Source organism: Chiloscyllium plagiosum, unplaced genomic scaffold, assembly GCF_037043375.1.
Source record: "Chiloscyllium plagiosum isolate Xiang-an unplaced genomic scaffold, Cpla_swu_hap1 HiC_scaffold_8, whole genome shotgun sequence".
Taxonomy (NCBI): Eukaryota; Metazoa; Chordata; class Chondrichthyes; order Orectolobiformes; family Hemiscylliidae; genus Chiloscyllium; species Chiloscyllium plagiosum.
Genome location: NW_028270146.1, coordinates 59,630,977 through 59,651,199, shown reverse-complemented (window position 1 = coordinate 59,651,199; position 20,223 = coordinate 59,630,977). Strand labels below are relative to the sequence as shown.

General features: G+C 39.7%; 1 protein-coding gene and 1 non-coding gene across 5 annotated transcripts in view; both read left to right on the top strand.

Annotated features, from left to right (window-relative positions):
- The window catches only part of LOC122553932 (uncharacterized), a 58,129-nt gene that overhangs the window by 5,778 nt on the left and 32,128 nt on the right, over positions 1 to 20,223 (top strand). Inside the window, exons 1-5 of one of the 4 annotated variants that reach the window (XM_043698438.2) lie at positions 1,341 to 1,583; positions 6,210 to 6,388; positions 7,962 to 8,050; positions 12,425 to 12,610; positions 15,827 to 15,945. In XM_043698438.2, coding sequence (XP_043554373.1) covers positions 1,485 to 1,583; positions 6,210 to 6,388; positions 7,962 to 8,050; positions 12,425 to 12,610; positions 15,827 to 15,945 — 672 coding nt within the window. In that variant the 5' untranslated portion in view covers positions 1,341 to 1,484. Of the gene's footprint in view, positions 1 to 1,340; positions 1,593 to 6,209; positions 6,389 to 7,961; positions 8,051 to 12,424; positions 12,611 to 15,826; positions 15,946 to 20,223 lie in introns of those variants that run through there. The other 3 variants (XM_087989891.1, XM_087989890.1, XM_087989892.1) reach the window with 3 other exon arrangements.
- trnak-cuu (transfer RNA lysine (anticodon CUU)) lies at positions 793 to 865 on the top strand. Its single transcript has one exon. It is a non-coding gene; the product is annotated as a tRNA-Lys (tRNA).

The window sequence follows — 20,223 nt, the reverse complement described above, 5'->3', positions numbered from 1 at the left end:
GATTGAGCTATTGGGAGGGGCTGACTAGGCTGGGGCTGTTTTCCCTGAAGTGTCGGAGGCTGAGGGGTGATCTTATAGCGGTGTATAAAATCATGAGGGGCGTGGATAGGTTAAATAGACAAGGTCTTCTATCTGGGGTGGAGTAGTCTAGAATGAGAGGTCACACATTTCGGGTGGTGGGGAAAGATATAAAAGGGACCTAAAGGGGCAACCTTTTCACACAGAGGGTGGTGTGTGTATGGAATGAGCTGCCAGACGAAGTGGTGCAGGTTGGTACAATTATAGCATTTAAAAGGCATCTGGATGGGTATATGAATAGGAAGGGTTTAGAGCGATATGGGCCAAATGCTGGTAAATGTGACTAGATTAGGTTAGGATATCTGGTCGGCATGGATGAGTTGGACCAAAGAGTCTGTTTCTGTGCTGTATATCTCTATGACTCTACTTACTGAAAGGATTCAAATTATGTGTTCATATGGTCAATTTGATTAGTAAATATTGACAAAATATTGTGACAAAATTGTGGAAATGAAATGTTTTCTGTAAAGGGTGAGACTGTAGAAATTGTTGGTGGGGTGTGCACCAAAAAGTGATTAACTACTAATATAAAATCAAGATACTTCAATTCTGCTGGAAATCTGAAATAAAAAGAGAAAATGCTAGAGAAACTCAACAGTTCTGATAGCATTTATGGAGAGAGGAATAATTACATTTTGAAGTCTAATATAAAATGCAAGTACAACGTCTTTTGAATAAATTATAAATAATGATCATATATTTTGTTAAGCAGTAGCCCGGCTAGCTCAGTCGGTAGAGCATGGGACTCTTAATCCCAGGGTCGTGGGTTCGAGCCCCACGTTGGGCGTACTTTTTTTTACACGAAAAGCTGAATCTTGCTGCTGCATTCTAATATAAAATCATAAAAACGGCGAATACGAAGTTAATGATCTCATGTAGTTTTTCACATACCATATCGTTAAACTCGTGACAGTGCTCACTGGGCGTTGTGGGATTCAGAGCAGGATGAGCGGACGGGGAATGATTAATTATTAAATAAACCATTTCTCAAGGAAAAAAAAATCGGATAAACCCAAGAATGAAAATGCTTGCTTTATTTTAGGTGCAGTTAGACTGTTATAAATTTGTACTAATTCAGAAATCTCAGTATCCGTGATCCTAGTAACCCTGAGCATTCCTCTAACCGCCACTCTCAGTTAATGAGGGTTGGTGACGCCCAGAGTCGCCCGTTGCTGTGGTTACCGGCCTGGCCTCCGCCGGCAGGCCCCACAACAAACTCCTGTCGCGGGGCTACTGACCGGCCTGGCCTCCGCTGGCAGGGCCCACAACAAACTCCGGTCGCGGGGCTACTGACCGGCCTGGCCTCCGCCGGCAGGCCCCACAACAAACTCCTGTCGTGGGGCTGGTGACCGGCCTGGCCTCCGCCGGCAGGTCCCACAACAAACTCCCGTACACTCAAACCGGGCATGGAGCCTTCATTCGAGGAAAAAATGGACCTGATCTTCTCTGCATTCATCTCCCTCACTGCACAGGAACAGGACGAAGCGTTGTCGCGTTTGCTTCGTGTATGTCAGGTAGAAATGCTTCTGCTTCTAATAGACAATAGGTGCAGGAGTAGGCCATTCAGCCCTTCGAGCCTGCACCGCCATTCAACATGATCATGGCTGATCATTCCTAATCAGTATCCTGTTCCTGCCTTATCTCCATAACCCTTGATTCCACTATCTTTGAGAGCTCTATCCAACTCTTTCTTAAATGAATCCAGAGACTGGGCCTCCACTGCCCTCTGGGGCAGAGCATTCCACACAGCCACCACTCTCTGGGTGAAGATGTTTCTCCTCATCTCAGTCCTAAATGGTGTACCCCGTATTTTTAAGCTGTGTCCTCTGGTTCGGCACTCACCCATCAGCGGAAACATGTTTCCTGCCTCCAGAGTGTCCAATCCTTTCATAATCTTATATGTCTCAATCAGATCCCCTCTCAGTCTTCTAAACTCAAGGGTATACAAGCCCAGTCACTTCAGTCTTTCAGTGTAAGGTAATCCCGCCATTCCAGGAATTGACCTTGTGAACCTACGCTGCACTCCCTCAATAGCCAGAATGTCTTTCCTCAAATTTGGAGACCAGAACTGCATGCAGTACTCCAGGTGTGGTCTCACCAGGGCCCTGTACAACTACAGAAGCACCTCTTTGCTTCTATACTCAATTCCTCTTGTTATGAAGGCCAGCATGCTATTAGCCTTCTTCACTACCTGCTGTACCTGCATGCTTGCCTTCATTGACTGGTGTACAAGAACACCCAGATCTCTCTGTACTGCCCCTTTACCTAAATTGATTCCATTGAGGTAGTAATCTGCCTTCCTGTTCTTGCCACCAAAGTGGATAACCATACATTTATCCACATTAAACTGCATCTGCCATGCATCTGCCCACTCACCTAACTTGTCCAGGTCATCTGTAATCTCCTAACATCTTCATCACATTTCACCCTGCCACCCAGCTTTGTATCATCAGCAAATTTGCAAATGTTATTGCTGATACCATCTTCTATATAATTAACATTTATTGTAAAAAGCTGCGGTCCCAGCACGGATCCCTGCAGTACCCCACTGGTCACTGCCTGCCATTCCGAAATGGAGCCGTTTATCACTACCCTTTGTTTCCTATCAGCCAACCAATTTTCAATCCAATCTAGTACTTTGCCCCCAATACCATGCGTCCTAATTTTGCTCACTAACCTCCTGTGTGGGACTTTATCAAAAGCTTACTGAAAGTCCAGGTACACTACATCTACTGGATCTCCCTCGTCCATCTTCAGAGTTACCTACCTTCCCTTTCGGTAGAATAAGGATAAATAAAAACAGAAATTGCCGGTGAAGCTCTGCAGGTCTGGAGGATCTGTGGGAACGCAAAGCAGAAGTTAACGTTTCAAGTCCAGTGACTGTTCTGATGAAGTTTCGCCAGGAATTTTCTGTTTTTTTTTGTTTCACATCCCCAGCACCCGCAGTTCTTTGTTTTAAGGCTAAAGTAGTTCACTTAACCGTCCAAATAAATACAGGTGTATATGTAGGATGATACACAATCACAATATTCACTGTTTTCCAGTACTTTTTTGTTGATCACTATAACCTTTTGGAAGTGTGTGTAATATCTTGTGTGTTTTGGATTTTCTATTTGATATGCTACATCATTTTGTATCATCAATTTTAACTATAAAATAGAGTGAAGCATGGGGAAATATTCACCAGATGTTTTTTCTCGGTTTATAATTGTCGGCAGCCACATCTTTGGTATTGAATTGCTTTTTCTGTGACACGGATAAAGCAACTTGTCAAATGTTTGTCACTTAAAGTTTAACTTATCATGCATTGCAAGTTTAATTTCTCTACTAGGATCTTTAAATTACATTTCGATAATTGTGTTGATTTAAAAGTTCCATCCCATATTAATAAGTTTGTGCAGCTGGGGTGGCAACACTCTCCAAATCAGCAATTAATTGATTCCTTCAGTTTGTCTCGGAGGAAACTACGTTCGTGTGTACCCGTATGTTTGTGTTTTTTTGCCACTGTTTACCTATTATTTACTTATCTATGTTACTTCACTCAGATCTGCCTGATTGCTTGCAAGAGAAAGCTTTTCACTGTGCCTCTGTACACGTGACAATAAATTCAATTCAGTTCAGACTGATAATGGACTGGCATCATGATACCTAACAAGAGAATTTAAAAAGTATGCATGTGGATGTGGGGAATAATAATGATTAAAATATGAAGGAGACAAGGAGGAGATAGTAGAGGCTCTGACAATAACGGGATGTGGGCCAAGTGCTGGCATATGGGACTGGATTAGGTTAGGATATCTGTTCGACATGGATGAGTTGGACCAAGGGTCTGTTTCCGTGCTGTACATCTCTATCACTCTCTGACATGTCCTCAGTACATCAGTTTGGACTTCTGGCTTACTTAATCAGTGACATTATTACTATGCCTTGAGTGGAGTCTGAAGTGGCTTCAGACAGAAGTCCTATGACTTTGAAAGAAGGTCTAAAAGATATTGGTTTTGAGCATCAACAGTCATAGAAAACCTCCCACATTGTCGTTAGCCTTTGCACTCTCTGTAAAATCCAACTTAAATGTTTTGAGTCAAAAACTCACTGAAAGACTTCATTGCCACAGGGGAAGTGTTCTTAAAAGAGAAGACTGTATCTACACTACTGTCTCCAGAAAATAGAATTCAGTAAACCATTACTGATCAATTATACACTCCAATGGTTTTCAATTAAGATAATTTCTTCTTGAGAAGTTATTTTCTTCAAATCAAATCTTTAAATTAGAGATGTTATTACACACCAGATGGGACTTGAACCTATGCCTCCTCTCTTAGAGGTAGACATTCCCATTGCACCAATTCAACCCTCACTTAACTTTTTATATCCAGAAGTGCTGTTATCCAGAAGTGCTGTTGTCCACAAGTGATTTATTTTTCCCATCACCAAGTCACCCATGATATTTTTCCATATGTTACCCACCTCCAGTAAAACACCCATGATCTCCAACTGATTAATTTCCATGGAAAACCTGTCAAGGACATACAGACCAAAGGTGATGGTGAAAGGAAGGAGGCTGAAGCAAAATGGAGTTGGAAGGGTGGAAAGTGGCTTCAACTGAAGATCAGCATTTAGACAATCCGTTAATTTTTTTTCTCACTTTGTTGCTTTGCCAAAGTTCCTTTTTAGAAAATATTTCTCAAAAGTTTACATTTTCTAGACTTGGATTGTGTCTGTGTGTCTTAGCCTTGCTTAGGGGTGACTAAATACCCTGGGCACATATTCCATTCATGTGCAAGAGCAGTGTACATCCTGAGCTGGTGTGTATGCTAAAGGCTGAATACCCAGAAGTTTGTTTTGATGATTTTAGCAGTGCACTCAACTTACCATAATGCAAAATATTATTCAACCACTTCCTGTTGTGATCCCAGTTTTATGGGCCAAATGGTTTGTACTTAGTGATCTCTATCCAGGTCTTGCAAGAAGAGGAGCTCCAGGTGAGCATCTGCAATACTGGGGCTACTTTCCCCAACTATTCAGGTCTCTGCATCTCCTGCTCCACCTTTATTCCAGCAAATCATGCAGGAATGACTGTCATGGTGGATTTAAATCTGGCTCATTCTCTTTCTAACTTGTCTTAGTGACTGCTAATTGACCATCCCAATCTATATTCAAGCCAATTAAAGTTCATCTCCATGATAACGAAGAGCAGTGACTGCTCTCCTATGTGCAAAGATGAGACTTGGGAGCAATCCAATGTTCATTTCCCATCCCTGGCAGGAAAATCAGGACAATTATTTCTCTTAGTCAAATTATGAAAAAGAAAACTAATTTCACTACATTGCAGTGGAAGTCATTACTGCATGAAATGCACTTATGTAGCAGATTGGGCCAAAGTAATTAATTTGATACTCATAATAAGGAAGCTTATAACGCATATAGTTTTGTTGGAGATGTTATCAATTTCAAACAGTTGGAAAAACATTAATGGTGATATACAGACACATCAAGTGGTTCAGATATGGAATACAAAATCTGAGTTTGCCGATGCAGGTCCACCTGAAAGGCATTAACTAAGCCTCTGAAAAGAAAAAAATGTATAAGTTTATGTGGAAAGGATGGGTGAGTGGAATTAATAGAAGGCTGGCATGGATGTAATGGGCCAAATTACCACCACCTCTGCTGGAGTCATTCTCTGATTCAGTGACGGTACAGTTGTTGTTTAAAACCACAGTAAAATGTGAACTTGATTCAATTACTGTCGATTTTTGTTCTGAGATAGAAAACTATTGGTTCAAGCTCATTATCTAGTGTGATTCTTTTAGCACTGAGACATTACTACATGTTACTATCCTCCAATCATTTACTGAGCTTTTGTCTTCCTATTTGGGTGGATGTAAAATATACCATGGCACTATTTAAATAATAGGGGTCATTTATTGAAGTTAATTTCCATGTCCAAGTTAGATACAGCATTTGTCCAATTAAATACCATAATTAACCAGTTGTATTTGCTTTGCAATGTGATGGGTGCTATATGATTGAGTCTTTTCCTTCATTAAAGGAATTATTTCAACAGTGTCTTCAAGAACTACTTTATATCATACAGGTTTTTAAAAGAAGTTTGATTTCCCTTTGTTTTTCAGCTGCCACAACTGAAAAAGATCTACTCTGAAGTCTGTCCCTTATTATCCATTGACTTTGTATTAATTTTGCCACAAGAGCTGGTAGAAAGAATCTTTTCATATGTGTCTGCAGAAGATCTGTTTAGGATGGCATGCTGCAGCAAAACTTGGAGAGAATTTACAAACACTGACATTTTGTGGTAAATTAAGATTTCTAGTTTTAATATGACATTCTGAATGTTGAGTCAAATTTTTATTTTATAAAAATTGTATGTGTGTATATTGTTTGCATAAAAATAGGACTGTAGATGTAATTCAATGAACCTGGAATAATAAAGACGCGAGACTGCAGGAGATTGATTGAAACATTAGCCTATTATCCCTGGGATGTGAGTTTGAATCTTGAGCTGGCTGCTCGGGTTCTACATAAAGAGTTCATGCAGTCTCAGTTCATTTCCTAGTGGGCATAGATTTAAAGGACAATGGCTACCCCAAATACACAACTGATTGGCGTAAATTGAAGCAAGCCAAAGAATGGCTGTATTTGGGGGAAAAACAAGTGGAGAGACACCTGCTTTTGATACTAGAACTGAGTGATGATAATCTTTATGAATTGATTTCATTATTACTGCCCAAAATAGAAAGTTATAGAATTCTACTGCACAGAAAGTCTCTGCCGTTTTTGCTAACTATGTGAAAGAACTATCCAATTGCTCCCATACTATTTTAAATCTGTATCTTCTGGTTATAAACTTTTCCTGCTGACAGGAGGTTTATCTTGATTCAATTATAAAACCCATCAAAATTTTGAACCATTCTATTCAATTTCTATTTAACCATTTCTTCTTTTAGGAGAAGAATCCAATTTTGTCTAATATCTCCAGTATACTGAAGATTTTTGTAAAGCCTTCATAAGTTTGCTTCGCAATCTTTGACATCTTTCCTAAAGCATGGTAACAGTAATTGAGTGCAGTAGTTTGGCTGAGGCCTATCCATTGACTTGTGAAGGTTTCCTTGCTTTTGTACAATGTGGACAAAACTTTAATTCAATAACAACCAAGCTACTTGTATATGGTTGAAATCAAATCTTATGCCTCAATTTGTAACACCTTGTATACTTTGTTAACAAATAACCTGATAATGAACTTGGCATTTTAAATCTATCAAATTGATAATATCCTTTTTCAGAATTCTTCACGTTAATGAATTTAACAACATTTTCATAAATGGCATACATACCAACTGAATAAATATGATTTTTAAAAATGTTTGTTAGTGCAATGCTTTACTTAATTGAAGTTGCAAAAATGCAACTTTTTTTAAGAGCAAAGGATCTCATAAAACAACTTAACTGGTAATTATTAAAAAATGATCCTAATAAAATAATTACAAATCCCTGGAGGAAAATTGTATGTGTGTCATTCCTGAGAAAAATAAATAGTGTCGTGAAATACTAAATTATGCTTTCAGAAAAAAAACTTAAATGATTGACTTATTATCCTTCATTAGCTTTAAAAGCCTTTGTCTATGTATTGTGCACTCCTGAACATATGAAGTTGAACTTACTGCCTTTTGGTCATTAATCTGGTATGTCATTTATTGCTTGTTTTAAAGCAAACACTGGAAAAAGAAAAACTGATAAATGCCAACAGGCTGTGAGATATTGAATTGTTTAGAAAACTGAAAGTAATGAGAACAAATTTTGCTTGCATGCTTAACAGTTTAAATTTTATTATCTATCATCATATGTAATACTAAGGTTTTTTTAAACAGGCAGCCACTATGTGCCCTTCAAAACTGGCTTAATTTTGACACTGACCAACAACTCTTCTCCAAGAACCCGTATAGTTACAGTCCGACAGGTAACCTGTTACCCTATTGACTCTTTGAGAATTGAACATATTTGATTAAAGTATTTATTTCATCGTTAGGACTTTTATCACAGTAGAGAAAAACATGTTAGGAGTTTATTTAGATAAACTGTACCATTGTATAAAGTACATTTTTATGTATGTTATTCGTATTCCTTGAATTGACCATATGTACCAATGAAAATAAGATGTATTTTCAATTATGTAAAATGGTGATTTTCACTGATCCAAACCATCAATACACAGACTATATTGAGATCAGAAAATGTTTATCGCTTATTTAACAGAATTTAACTTCTACTGTTTGCAGCTACTTAACTTTAGTTTGCTTTTGTTTAAAGCAATCAGTTTACAATACTTTACTTCATTGCTTCAATTTCTTACACAAAGCTGCAAACTTCAGCTGTCATTTTACACTGTAGCTAACATACTTGAAAGTTAAACAAAAATGTGGCCACAAATGAGGATCAAAAAATGTTTGTGTTTTTCAATTCTTGAATATATGTTGAAAGGTTGTAAACACCATTTCTAGGTGGTGCAAAGAGTTTGCATGTGCAAAGAGGCAAACTACATAATTTTGAACTGGCGGAAAACAGCACAGCGCAGCTCCAAGATGGCTCTGCCAGAGGTCTATCAGATCCATCTGTTGGAAGTGAAAAGTGCAAGGAATCAAGAAGATGTACATGGAGGCTGGATGATAAAGATGATAAATGATAAAGAGGAGCTTCCCCTCCTGCAGCTATATCTCCTTGGTTACCACTCCTTCACTGCACTTGCACTGCCACTTTGCTACCCGATCCTCTTCAACCACCATGCTGCTCTTTCCAGAGTTGGGAGGCCTTGCCTGGTTTGCTACATCCACTTTTCCACAACCTGTTGTTTCCCCTTGCCACCTCTATGTCTACGTTCTAGGCAAGTAGCAGCTGCTAGGCACAGTGATAATGTCACTGAAATAGTAATCCAGAACCCCACGCTAATATTTTGGGTACATGGTTGCATTTGAAATCAATTTTTTTTAAAAAAATCTAGGTTAGTTTTACATCCTAACGACCACCATCTAGCCATTGTTAATTGTCATTAAAAACTATGTTGTTCACAGATATCCTTTCGGGTTGGAAATCTGCCACTCTTATATGGTCTGCATCAGGAGGTTTCTCCACCTTCTGCCTCGCTTGCTGTGTTTTCCAGCCCCCTGCTCTGTACCTTGAATTCCGGCATCTGTAATTTTTTTGTCTCTAACCCTTACTTGGTCTGTCTTACATGCAATCTAGACCCATATCAATGTGGTCAACTCTTAACTGCCTTCTGGGCGATTTGGAATTGGCAATAAATGCCAACATCTCAAGAATGAATAAACCAAAAAGCCTCCTGGCTATAGGAATAGCCCCTTCCTGGACATTGCTGTGCCCTGAGAAAGCTGGACAATGTGAAGGTGTCGTAGCTAAATAAATTGCCACTAAGAAGGGAAAATTCCTCTTCCTCCGCCTTCTTATTTCCCTTGTCCCTGATCTCCCTAACCATCTAGCCACAGCTTCTGTCTTTCCCTTGCCCCCAAGCACCACCTCAGTCAGGTGGTGCTTGGGGGCAACTTCCCTTGAGATGCCTAACTGAAAACCAAATATTGGCTGCAGGTGTTCCTGTTGGAAAAGAGGCACATGGACAACTGCAATGACATTTGGGGAGGCCACCTGCTCATGGACTGCTGCTGATGTCTCCCTGCACATGGAATGCAGTGATGTCAGCTGTGCATGCACAGACACATCTACACATGCCTGTGTATGAGCGGGGGGGGGGGTATCATTTTGTGTCATGGATAATCCCTCCAAATTTGACAAGCTTGTTGAAAGGAAGAAAGAGGTGATAGGTGAGCATGCAAGATTAGAAAGCACAATGTCGAGCTACAAAGCAGACCCTGGATTTGTGACATAGTAACACTTTCCAAAAGTTTGTTTCACAACTGGCTAATTAGACCTGCTGCTACATAGTTTCTCTATTTTAAATCAAGATCACATTAAGTTTTTGAAAGGGTTTAAATGGAAACTACTTGCTGTTGTTATTACACAGTGAAGATAAAACATCACTTCATTTGGAAGCCAGAAGTTCAGCCAGAAGTGTTAAGTGGATGATCCATCTTAGCCACTTCCAGAGTTCTCCGTATCGCAGACTCCTGTCTTCAGCCAATTTGATGCACTCTATGTAATATCAAGGAACGGCTGAAAGCATTGGATATTGCAAATGCTATGGGCCCTTACTCTAATGGTAATACTGAAGAAACTTGCTCCAGAACTTGCTGCACCCCTGGCCATACTGTTCCAATGCAGGTACAACACTGGCATTTACTCAACAATATGGAAAATTGGTATGTCTTGTACACTCGCAACAGAACAAATCCAACCTGGCAAATTGCCAAACCATTGATCTACTCTCAATCATTAGTAAACTGATGAAAGGTGTCATCAATAGCATAATGAAGCAACACTTGCTTAACAAGAACCTGCTCACTGATGCTCAGTTTGGATTCTGCCAGAGTCATTCAGCTCCTACCTCCTTTCAGCCTTGGTTCAAACATGAACAAACCAAGCTAAATTCCAAGTGAGATGAAATTGATTGCCTTTAGCTGCATTTAATTAAGTGTGGCTTGAGAAACCTTAGCAAAACTCGAGTCATTGTGAAACAGGGAGAAAACTCTCTGCTGGTGGGAATCATACATGGCACAAAGGAAGATGATTGTTGGAAATCATCTCATCTGCAGGGGTTTCTCAGGTTAGTGTCCTCGGCTTAACCACTTCCAGCTGATTCATCAATGATGTTCCCTGCACCATCAAGTCAGAAGTCAGGATGTTGACTGAATAATGTTTTGCGCTATTCATGACTCCTCAGGTACTGAAGCAGTCCATGTCCAAATGCAGCAAGACCTGGGCAATATCCAGGTTTGAGCTGTCAAACAGCAAGTAACATTCATGCAAGTAAGTGCCAGGCAAAAATCATTACCAACAAAAGGGAATCTAATCATTGCCCCTTGACATTCGTTGGCATTACCATTGCTAAATTCCCACACTCTCAACATTCTGGGGATTAGCATTAACCAAAAACCGAACTGGACTAACATATAAAAACTGTGGCTACCAGAGCTGGTTAGTAGTACCCTCAGCCCAGTCCACCATTTACAAGGCACAAGTTGGGAGTGTGATGGAATACTCACCACTTGTCTGGATGAATGCAGTTCCACCAACACTCAAGAACCTTGACAAAGCAGCCTGCCTGATGGCGCCACTTCCACAAACATTCACTTCCTCCATCCACTGCTGCTCTCAGTAGCAGCAGTATGTACCATCTACAAGGTGCATTCCAGAAATTTACCAAGGCTTCTAAGACAGCACCTTCCAAACCAATGACTGCTCACCATTTAGAAGGACAAGGACAGCAAATATGTGGGAACACCTCCACTTGCAAATTCCCCTCCAAGCCACTTATCATCCTGACTTTGAAATATATCTCTGTTCCTTCAGTGTTGCTGAGTCAAAATCCTTGAGTGAACCAAATGCACACCAAATAGACTGCAGCGGTTCATGAAAACAGCTCACCACCTTTGTGAGAGTAGCAAGGGATGGGCGATAAGTGCTGGCCTAGCCAGTGACACACATGTCCTATGTATAAATAAATAAAACAAAGCTTTCCAAATGTCATAACACATTTAAGAGTTAAGAAAAGATAGATAATTTAACAAGCTTATCACCCACTTGCACTGAAGCTTTGTCTTTCTGCATTTGCTCTGAGAAAAGCTAACAATTGTACAATCAAAGCATATCTAGTATTATAAAATCTGTTTATAGCATACAATTATTTTCTCTATTTGTATTTAAAACACTAGAGCTGCCAAAGGGAGTGGTGGAGGCTAGTGCAATTATAACATTTAAAAGGCATCTAGATGGGTATATGAATAAGAAGGGTTTAGAGGGACATGGGCTAAGTGCTGGCAAATGAGACTAGATTAGGTTGGGATATCTGGTCGGCATAGACAAGTTACCCCGAAGGGTCTGTTTCCGTGCTGTACATCTCTATGACTAAAGGTTTTACTCAGAATAGTGTTTTATACTTTAAACTTCAAACTCCTCTGTCTCTGCTATCCTTACAAATTCAACCTAAATCCTCTGTAACATTGTCTATGTTCATATTGTGATATATTCATTATGGATTATATAACCAAATAGCTTGTCCGATGGGAACTTGAAGACAACCTCAGGATTTTATGGCCATTCACAAATGCCAGTCCAGAGGTTTATGAGAATAATCCCAGAGTGAAATGCCTTGCAATATTTTGCTCTTTGATGTCTATTACTAAATGATTACCTTTTATTTTAATAGGTCTCACATCTCCAAGGTACAGCTCTGTTACCCTTTCTGATTTTCCCTCTTTGTCCCCAACTTGCCGATGGAAAGAAATTTACATTAGAGCTTGTCATCTGAGTCAAAACTGGATGTTGGGTAGATATACAGTTTTACCTTTACTTCGAGGCCATCAAGAAAGAGTGGATTGCCTTGATTGTGATGGTGAGTGCTATTCAGCAAGAGCAGAGTGGGAAATACTGTGGATTATGAAGTGAATTATAATTAATTTTCCTTTTGTAATCTTTGCCTATAGTTTTTCATTCACACCTGGCTTAATGCACTGTAACTAAGTTGACACCATTCAGATGTGGATTTGGTTTGCCATTCAATCATGACGACAATATGATCTTGCGTTTATATCAAGTCATTCACAAAGAAAAATGCCACATGGCTCTTCAAAGAAATGTAAAGGACAAAATGAAAAGGAGATATTGGGAGGTATGACCATAAACTTGGTTGATGAGATGTAAGTGCCAACAAAAATTATCTCCAACAATCTAGAGAATCTAATCATTGTCCCTTGACATTCAATGGCATTACCATTGCTACATTCCCCTCTACCTACATTCTGGGAGCTACCATTGACCAGAAACTGAATCGACTAGACATTTAAAAACCTTGGCTACAATAGCAGGTCAGGGGTACACTGGGCAGCACAGTGGCTTAGTGGTTAGCACTGCCTCACAGTGCCAGGGACCAGAGTTCATTTCCAGCCTTGAGTGACTGTGTGGAGTTTGCACATTCTCCCAGTGACTGGATGGGTTTCTTCTGGATGCTCTGATTTTCTCCCATAGTCCAAAGATGTGCAAGTTAGATGGATTGGCATGCTAAGGTTTCCAGGTTAAGTGGATTAGCCATGGGATATGCAGAGTTACAGAGATAGGATAGTGCGTGGATCTGGGTGGGATGCTCTTCGGCAGGCTGGTGTGAATTCAATGGGCCTAATTACCTGCTTCCACACTGTAGGGATTCTAGGGTTCTGTGACTGTCTGTGAGGACTTCCTCCAATGCTCTGGTTTCCTCCTACAGATCAAAGATGTGCATGTTAGGTAAATTAATTATGTTAAATGTAGGGTTTCAGATGTAGAGTTGGGAGCTGGGTCTGGATGGGATACTCTTCGGAGGATCGGAGCAGATTCAATAGGCCAAATGGCCACTTTCTGCTGTAGAGATTCTAAACCCTGTCCAACATCTACAAGGTAATGGAATGTACAGCTTCAACAATATTCAAGAAGCTTGACATAGCCAGGACAAATCTGCTTGCTTGATGGCACCACTTCAATGAACAAAAAGCTTAAGTCACAGGAATAGACAGTTGTTAAATAATATTACAATAGTCGGAAGGAACAAGACCATAAAGGGTATCCTGACCACTAGATGTGTCTGTCATTTGATCAGTGAACTGTAAATCATTGTTGCTTGTGTAGCTCCCATTTTAGTTTTAATGGTTCAAGCTTCTTGGTAAACATACTAAAAACTAGTTTGTTACTGAATGCTCCTTATGAATAAAGAGATAAAGTTATTAATAAAAAAGTTCTGATCTTAGAATTAAAATGAGGACATACAGAGTACTTATAAGATGAAAGTCTGAGTGGGTCTGAGCTATATTGTTTGCAGCCATTGTTGAATTTCTGTCGATGAAGCACAGTGATTAACACTTTTCAGATCCAGCAGCAGTGATGGCTTCTGTAATTTTATAGGTGATGTTTTACTGTACAAATGGACCTGTAAGACTTTTTACTCCCTTGGAAGGTGGCTATCAAAGCCTTCTTGCAGTTCTGCACATTGGCAATTATTTTCTTGAAATTCAAAATTTACAATTCAGAGCTCAGAATGACATTGTTTCGTGGATTCTTGGTTCCTCAAAATTAACAATGAAGTCAATTATACTGAATCACTTTAAAGTTCTTCCACCCAGCTGCTGTTTATTCTGAAGTTTCAATTCACATGGTCATACAGCATGGAAACAAATCCTTCAATCTATCTCATCCATGCTGACCTAAACCTTGGCCCATATCCCTCCAAACCATTCCTATTCATATCCATGCAGATGCCTTTTAAATGTGTAATTTTACTCTCCTCCAGCAATTCCTCTGGCAGCTCATTCCAGATGTGCACCACCCTCTGCATGAAGAAGTTATCCCTCAAATCCTTTTTAAACTCTTGCCCCGTTCACCTTAAACCTGTAGTTTTGGACTCTTCCCCCCCCCACCCCCAGCCCGGGGAAAAGACCTTGACTATTCACCCTATTCATTCCCTTCATGATCTTATAGGTCACCCTCAGTCTCAGACGCTCCATGGAAAAAAGCCCCAGCCAATTCAGCCTCTCCCTGAAAGTCAACCTTCCAGTCCCGGTAACATGCTTGTAAATATTTTCTGCACCCTGTCAAGTTTAACAATACCCTCCCTGCAGGGTGGCAACCAGAATTGTACACAGTATTCCAAAAGTGACTTCACCAATGTCCTTAACAGCCGCAATATGGTATCCTGACTATTATACTCAATGTTATGACCAATGATTTCTCCTGACCAATGGATATCTCTATAATTCACTTAGAGCTTGCAGCTGTATCATCAGATGCTTTGCAACAACTTAGTTTTGCCTCCTGTGTCCATTATGAGTCAGATTATTTTACAGAAAACCTATTACATCATAATTCCTTTATTCAGATCAAGAGCTTGCAGGAAAATCCAGTTCTGTCCTCATTTGATTTTTACATGGATGCTTCCAAGAGCAATGCTAGATAAGATGGATAATTTATTCTTTTACATTTTATTGATTCCCTCTCTCTCAATTCGGTCTTTCTTCCCCTGTTTTTGTTCTCATTCTGAATCAGATTTGACATTGTATTCAACCACTCCAAATTACATTTATTTTTGGTTCCTATGAAGCGAATTTCACAATCCTTCAACTGGATTTGCTAAGAAGGTTCATTCAGGATACACATCATAATTCTAATGGCTATTTCCACTTTGGATTTCACCTACTTCTTCTGTGCTTGTTTACATACCCTTGTTCTTTCTAGTTCTTCTATGTCCTCCCTTCTATCCTTTCATTCTCACTGTCCCAAGAACTCTAAAGTTCTCATGCTTGTTCTCTTACTTGATGTCTCTCTCTCTCCTGTAGAATAGTGCTTCACATTCCCACTAGGGGCACATCAGAAATGTCGTGGATGAGTTTGCATATGTCATGTCCTACATATTTCACAATTCAGTAAAGAAACATGCTATGTATTCTATCATTGTGCTGCATATTACTCATTCTTTATGTTTAATTTAAAAATACAAAATACTATCTGATTTGTACAAAATATTTAACCACAATAGAAGTCTCATCTCACAATTCTAATATATTTCCTGCCTCTTTCTTGTTCACAGGAAAACGGCTTGTTAGTGGAAGTTCAGACAAAACTGCCCGTGTATGGGATCTATTCACTGCAAATTGTCTACATGTACTGGATAGTCATACAGATGCTGTAACAAGTGTTTGCATTAAGGTAGTCTTTTTCCCCCCCATCCAGCTACTTAAAAAAGCTGTAAAATAAACACAAAAATAATCATATACTTTAATTCATTCTGAATTATTTACATTTTTATTTGCATTTGTTGCTAGCTTATCAGGTTGCTATCCAAATCCCTGTACTGGTTAAGAAGAAATTCCCTTCAATTAAACATTGGAAAAACCTAAGTTTTTCAGTTCCTGTTACTCAGTTCCTGTAACACTATTCACTAGTTGCTGACTAGCTCCTCCCGCTTTCCTGTGCCTCTTCAGTCTTCACTTAAATGTTACTTTTATTGATCAAGTGTTTGGTGTACTGCTCTAGTAAAGTTTTATGTGCCTAGATGCATATTTTGCTTTATAATGTTCCCGTAAAGTGCCTTTTATTATTAATTATGAGTAAAATACCTTTTGGATGTTTCTTTTAGAAATTTTCCATTAATTTTTTTTTCTGTATCATAAGCACTATATAAATACAAGTTGCTATTATTACTTCATGAAGTTTTTTAATAACCGAAAATAAATGGTTGTAATAGAAAGTTGCAATGAAGTCTTTGCACTAACTCTGTCATCTATGCATTAACTTATTGGATCATGTTTAAAATTAAGTAGCCAATATTTTTATAATTTTATTATTATCAGTTGCATTATTATCAAAACATTCAATAACCACAAGTCCTTCAGGTGTTGTTTGTATTAGCAGATGACCCAGTCAGGACAATGTAAATTGTATTCCATCTTCAGTGCATCCATTCTCTATTCCTATTTCACACTGGTATTTCCATGTAGATTATTCTGCTCATCACTTTGTGTAGGTGGTCTCGTGAAATTCTGAAAAAGAAATGAAAATATCCAAGTTGTTTCTTCAGATTTCTTTAGGTCTATCCCCAGTGTTTCAGCTAAGAATCAGGAAAATACCTACGGGAATCAATTACCAGTATCATAATCCTGAAAAAAGCATTGCATTTTTAAAAATGCTGTTTCTGTGCAATTTATATTAATAGACAAGAAATGCCTTTGAGTAATTTAGAATCTATAGTCCAATTTCAAGTCCCAGTGAACATTCTCAAACTGCAATAACATAACATGATTGAGTTATAGCTTTTTCAAATATTATACTTGTCAACTTTGGAATTGATCCCACAGTATTATAGATCATGTTACTCACCAAGACTAAGAAACTGTACAAATCGAGTTTTCTTTCTAGATTAATCTCATTTGCCTCAAATTGACCACAGAGTTCCAAACAAATTCCTGATAAGCAAAGCCTGCTACTGATAAGAAATGGAAGTTAACACTCTTTACCTATCCAAAATCCACCTCAAGGATAAACAACCTTCAGTTTTCATTTTCACAGGAACATGCCTTCCTTACTGACATGACGATGAATTTGTTGGCCAATTAGCAATCATGAAGGCAGGAATAAGGGTCGGACTCTTCAAGTGTAGGACCGATTTCTAAACCGACCATGGCAGCCTTATTGTATCTGCTCTTTCACTCTTTACTTTCAATTTGGAATCATCAGATGTCTCAGGAAAGGCACAGGCTGGAATCAGGAGCAGGGAGCCCGACTGATTTGCAGATGTGAACCTGGAAATCATCCTTGTGGCCGTAAGGGGTGGGGGATGGAGCTTTTTACCTATTGAAGAGGAGGCCACCTCACAAGACTAAGGAGAACTGCATCAAGGTGACACAAGGGATGTGATTTGTACAAATTGGATCAGTTGTGAAGAGAAGCTTACTAATCTGATATGCTCTGATGAGGTGAGTAGAAGCATCAACTCTCAGGACTGGCATCTGAGTATTCAACATCCAGTGGTGCATCAGCAGAAGAACCTGAGGCTGTGTTCTGTAGCTGAACATAGGAGGAATGTATGCCCATAGAACTTACTGACTCAGCAGAATAACTGAGACCCATAATGCAATTGAGGATCTGACAGCATTGAGATTTGCAGTTTACAATGGAAAATGCAGCTAGTTTTGGTCATGGATGTCAGCAATTCTTTATCTTTTACCCTTACTCCAAATCAGGGCCCATAATATACCCGAGAAGGGGCTCCCTACCTTCACATCATTGCTGCCAAGGAACAGGGATCAATAAATATCATGGATAGTGAGAAATATGCCAGGGCACAATAGAGATAGTGATCAGACTGCAATACATTCATTTAAAGGTGTGCATTGCATTCCACCTCCTTCAGTTCACGCTGAACCCTGAGTTTCATTGAGAAGCCTCCGCACTTGCAGAGGGTTGTGATCTTTAAGGCAAGTTCTCATGACATGTGCTTGTGTCTCCCACAGACATAGATGTCAAGTTTGAACAGCAACTATAGAACTCCAAAGAACCACTATCATCCCTTCCAAAGCAGCCTCCACTAGTCCAGGTATTGTCAACTTCATAAGGCCTCACATATGGTTAGGTAGGATGGCACTGCATCCACAGCACTAATGTGCAGATATGGTGCCAGAGACATGGGCAGCTGTGGCAATTCACCCTTGCAGGAGAAAGGACAGTAACAGGCCTACTCAGCTGAGTACAACAGCAGGTGACCCAGGAATAGAATTTCCTGTTAGAACAGCAGCGACAAATGTGCTCCTAGATTTCAGAATTTTTCAGGTAGCGTATAGTCATGTGCTGAAAATGGAGGTGTTGACCCAGCTCATTTGCATCACCTTTAGAAAATTGGACAAATACGCTCCTCCATTGAGAAAGTGAAGAACTATATGGAGAGCCAGCAGTACTTAAGAGGTATGCAGAAACTGTTCATTAATATTTACAGTGTACATGCTACACCATGTAGCCTTCACGTTTCAGTGATGCTAATGGCACAGGGTTGTTTGGTTTACCAGTTGCTCCACAGCTCATATTCTTAGTCAGTACACCATCAAATAACCAAAACTGTGAGGAGGTTTCTGCCCCTCATTGGGGTCCATCTTCAATGACGTTTTTGACTCCTCTGATGAAGTGAACACCTATGCTTTGAGATTCACTGATGGCAGCATATCTTTGCAATGACTCAAGTATAGAAGCATTTGGAGGTGCCACACTTATATCTCCTAGGCATTTTCATGAAGATGATGACTGCCATGTGCCTCACAACCATAGGATGGAAAAGAACAAACAGGCTACCTCCAGCTATCTCCTCAAGGGCAGCACCAGGTAGAAGTGGCCAAATAAGGAAGCATTGCATTGGACAGCATACTGAGCGGATCACTAGGATGTCTTCTGCCTGTAACTCTGCACTATCTACATTTGAGTACCATGTAAATATTGACACATGAAGCTACACTGGTGAGGTTCCTTTTATTTATTGTGGGCCAGAAAAGTAGTTTGAAGTAATGAAGGCATACAAGAGTCCATTTGTGGTCATGTTGAAACTTCTGATGAGATGTGCATCCTTTATTGCCGGTGAGAGTTTACATATTGGAGGTTACATCTTCAATGAAGTGTTAGTCCCGGTAATTCATGATGATTTCCATACCATGTCATTCTTCTCTGGGTCAGAGAGACTCCCCTAAAAAAAGTGCTTTGATCAAAGAATTCCTGATATTGATGGAATTCTGATGAGAACCTCCAACCTGGGGCACTTTCCTGCTCTTCATCTTGAGTTGTGCTCCTCCCTGTCCTCCTCAAAGAACACACTCTCTTGAGGGTCATGTTATGGATAACATAGCAGACCCACACTGAATGACATCTTTGCAAGAATGTCCAGTATGGCACCTCTCTATTAGTCACTGCACAGAACTGTGTCCTGAGAAAGTATTGTGGTCTGATCTATGGTTGTCCTAGTGAGTAGATAACTTTGGTAATATTGGCCCAATGCATCTGGCTTGAGCTTTCATAAAGAGATGACTAGCCCATCTCTTTAAGATGATCCCAAAATGCATTCATGGAATTTCGGTATGTTTCAGGGAGGTTAGGTGTTGCGGGTAGAACAATAGTTGGTACAGACTGAAGCAGTAATGGCAGTTGTCAGGGAAGTGAGAACCTAACTGGAGGAAGCCATTGCTATGCTGCAGATCAAGTGAATTTTGAGAATGTGGAAATGAATCTGATTGACTTAGCACCAGGTACTTTGAAGTCCACATGGACATTATCGACGTTTCCTTGTACCTGGAGGAATCTAGGATAGTTCACTGCCCTCTGCCTGCAAAGCTATGTCATCCCATAATTTAATGTACTGTCCAAGTCTCGTGAACAGTGCATCAGTTATCTACAAGATGCAGCCATGTACTGCCATTTGTGAGATAAAAGAACGAAGGACTGTGAAGGAAA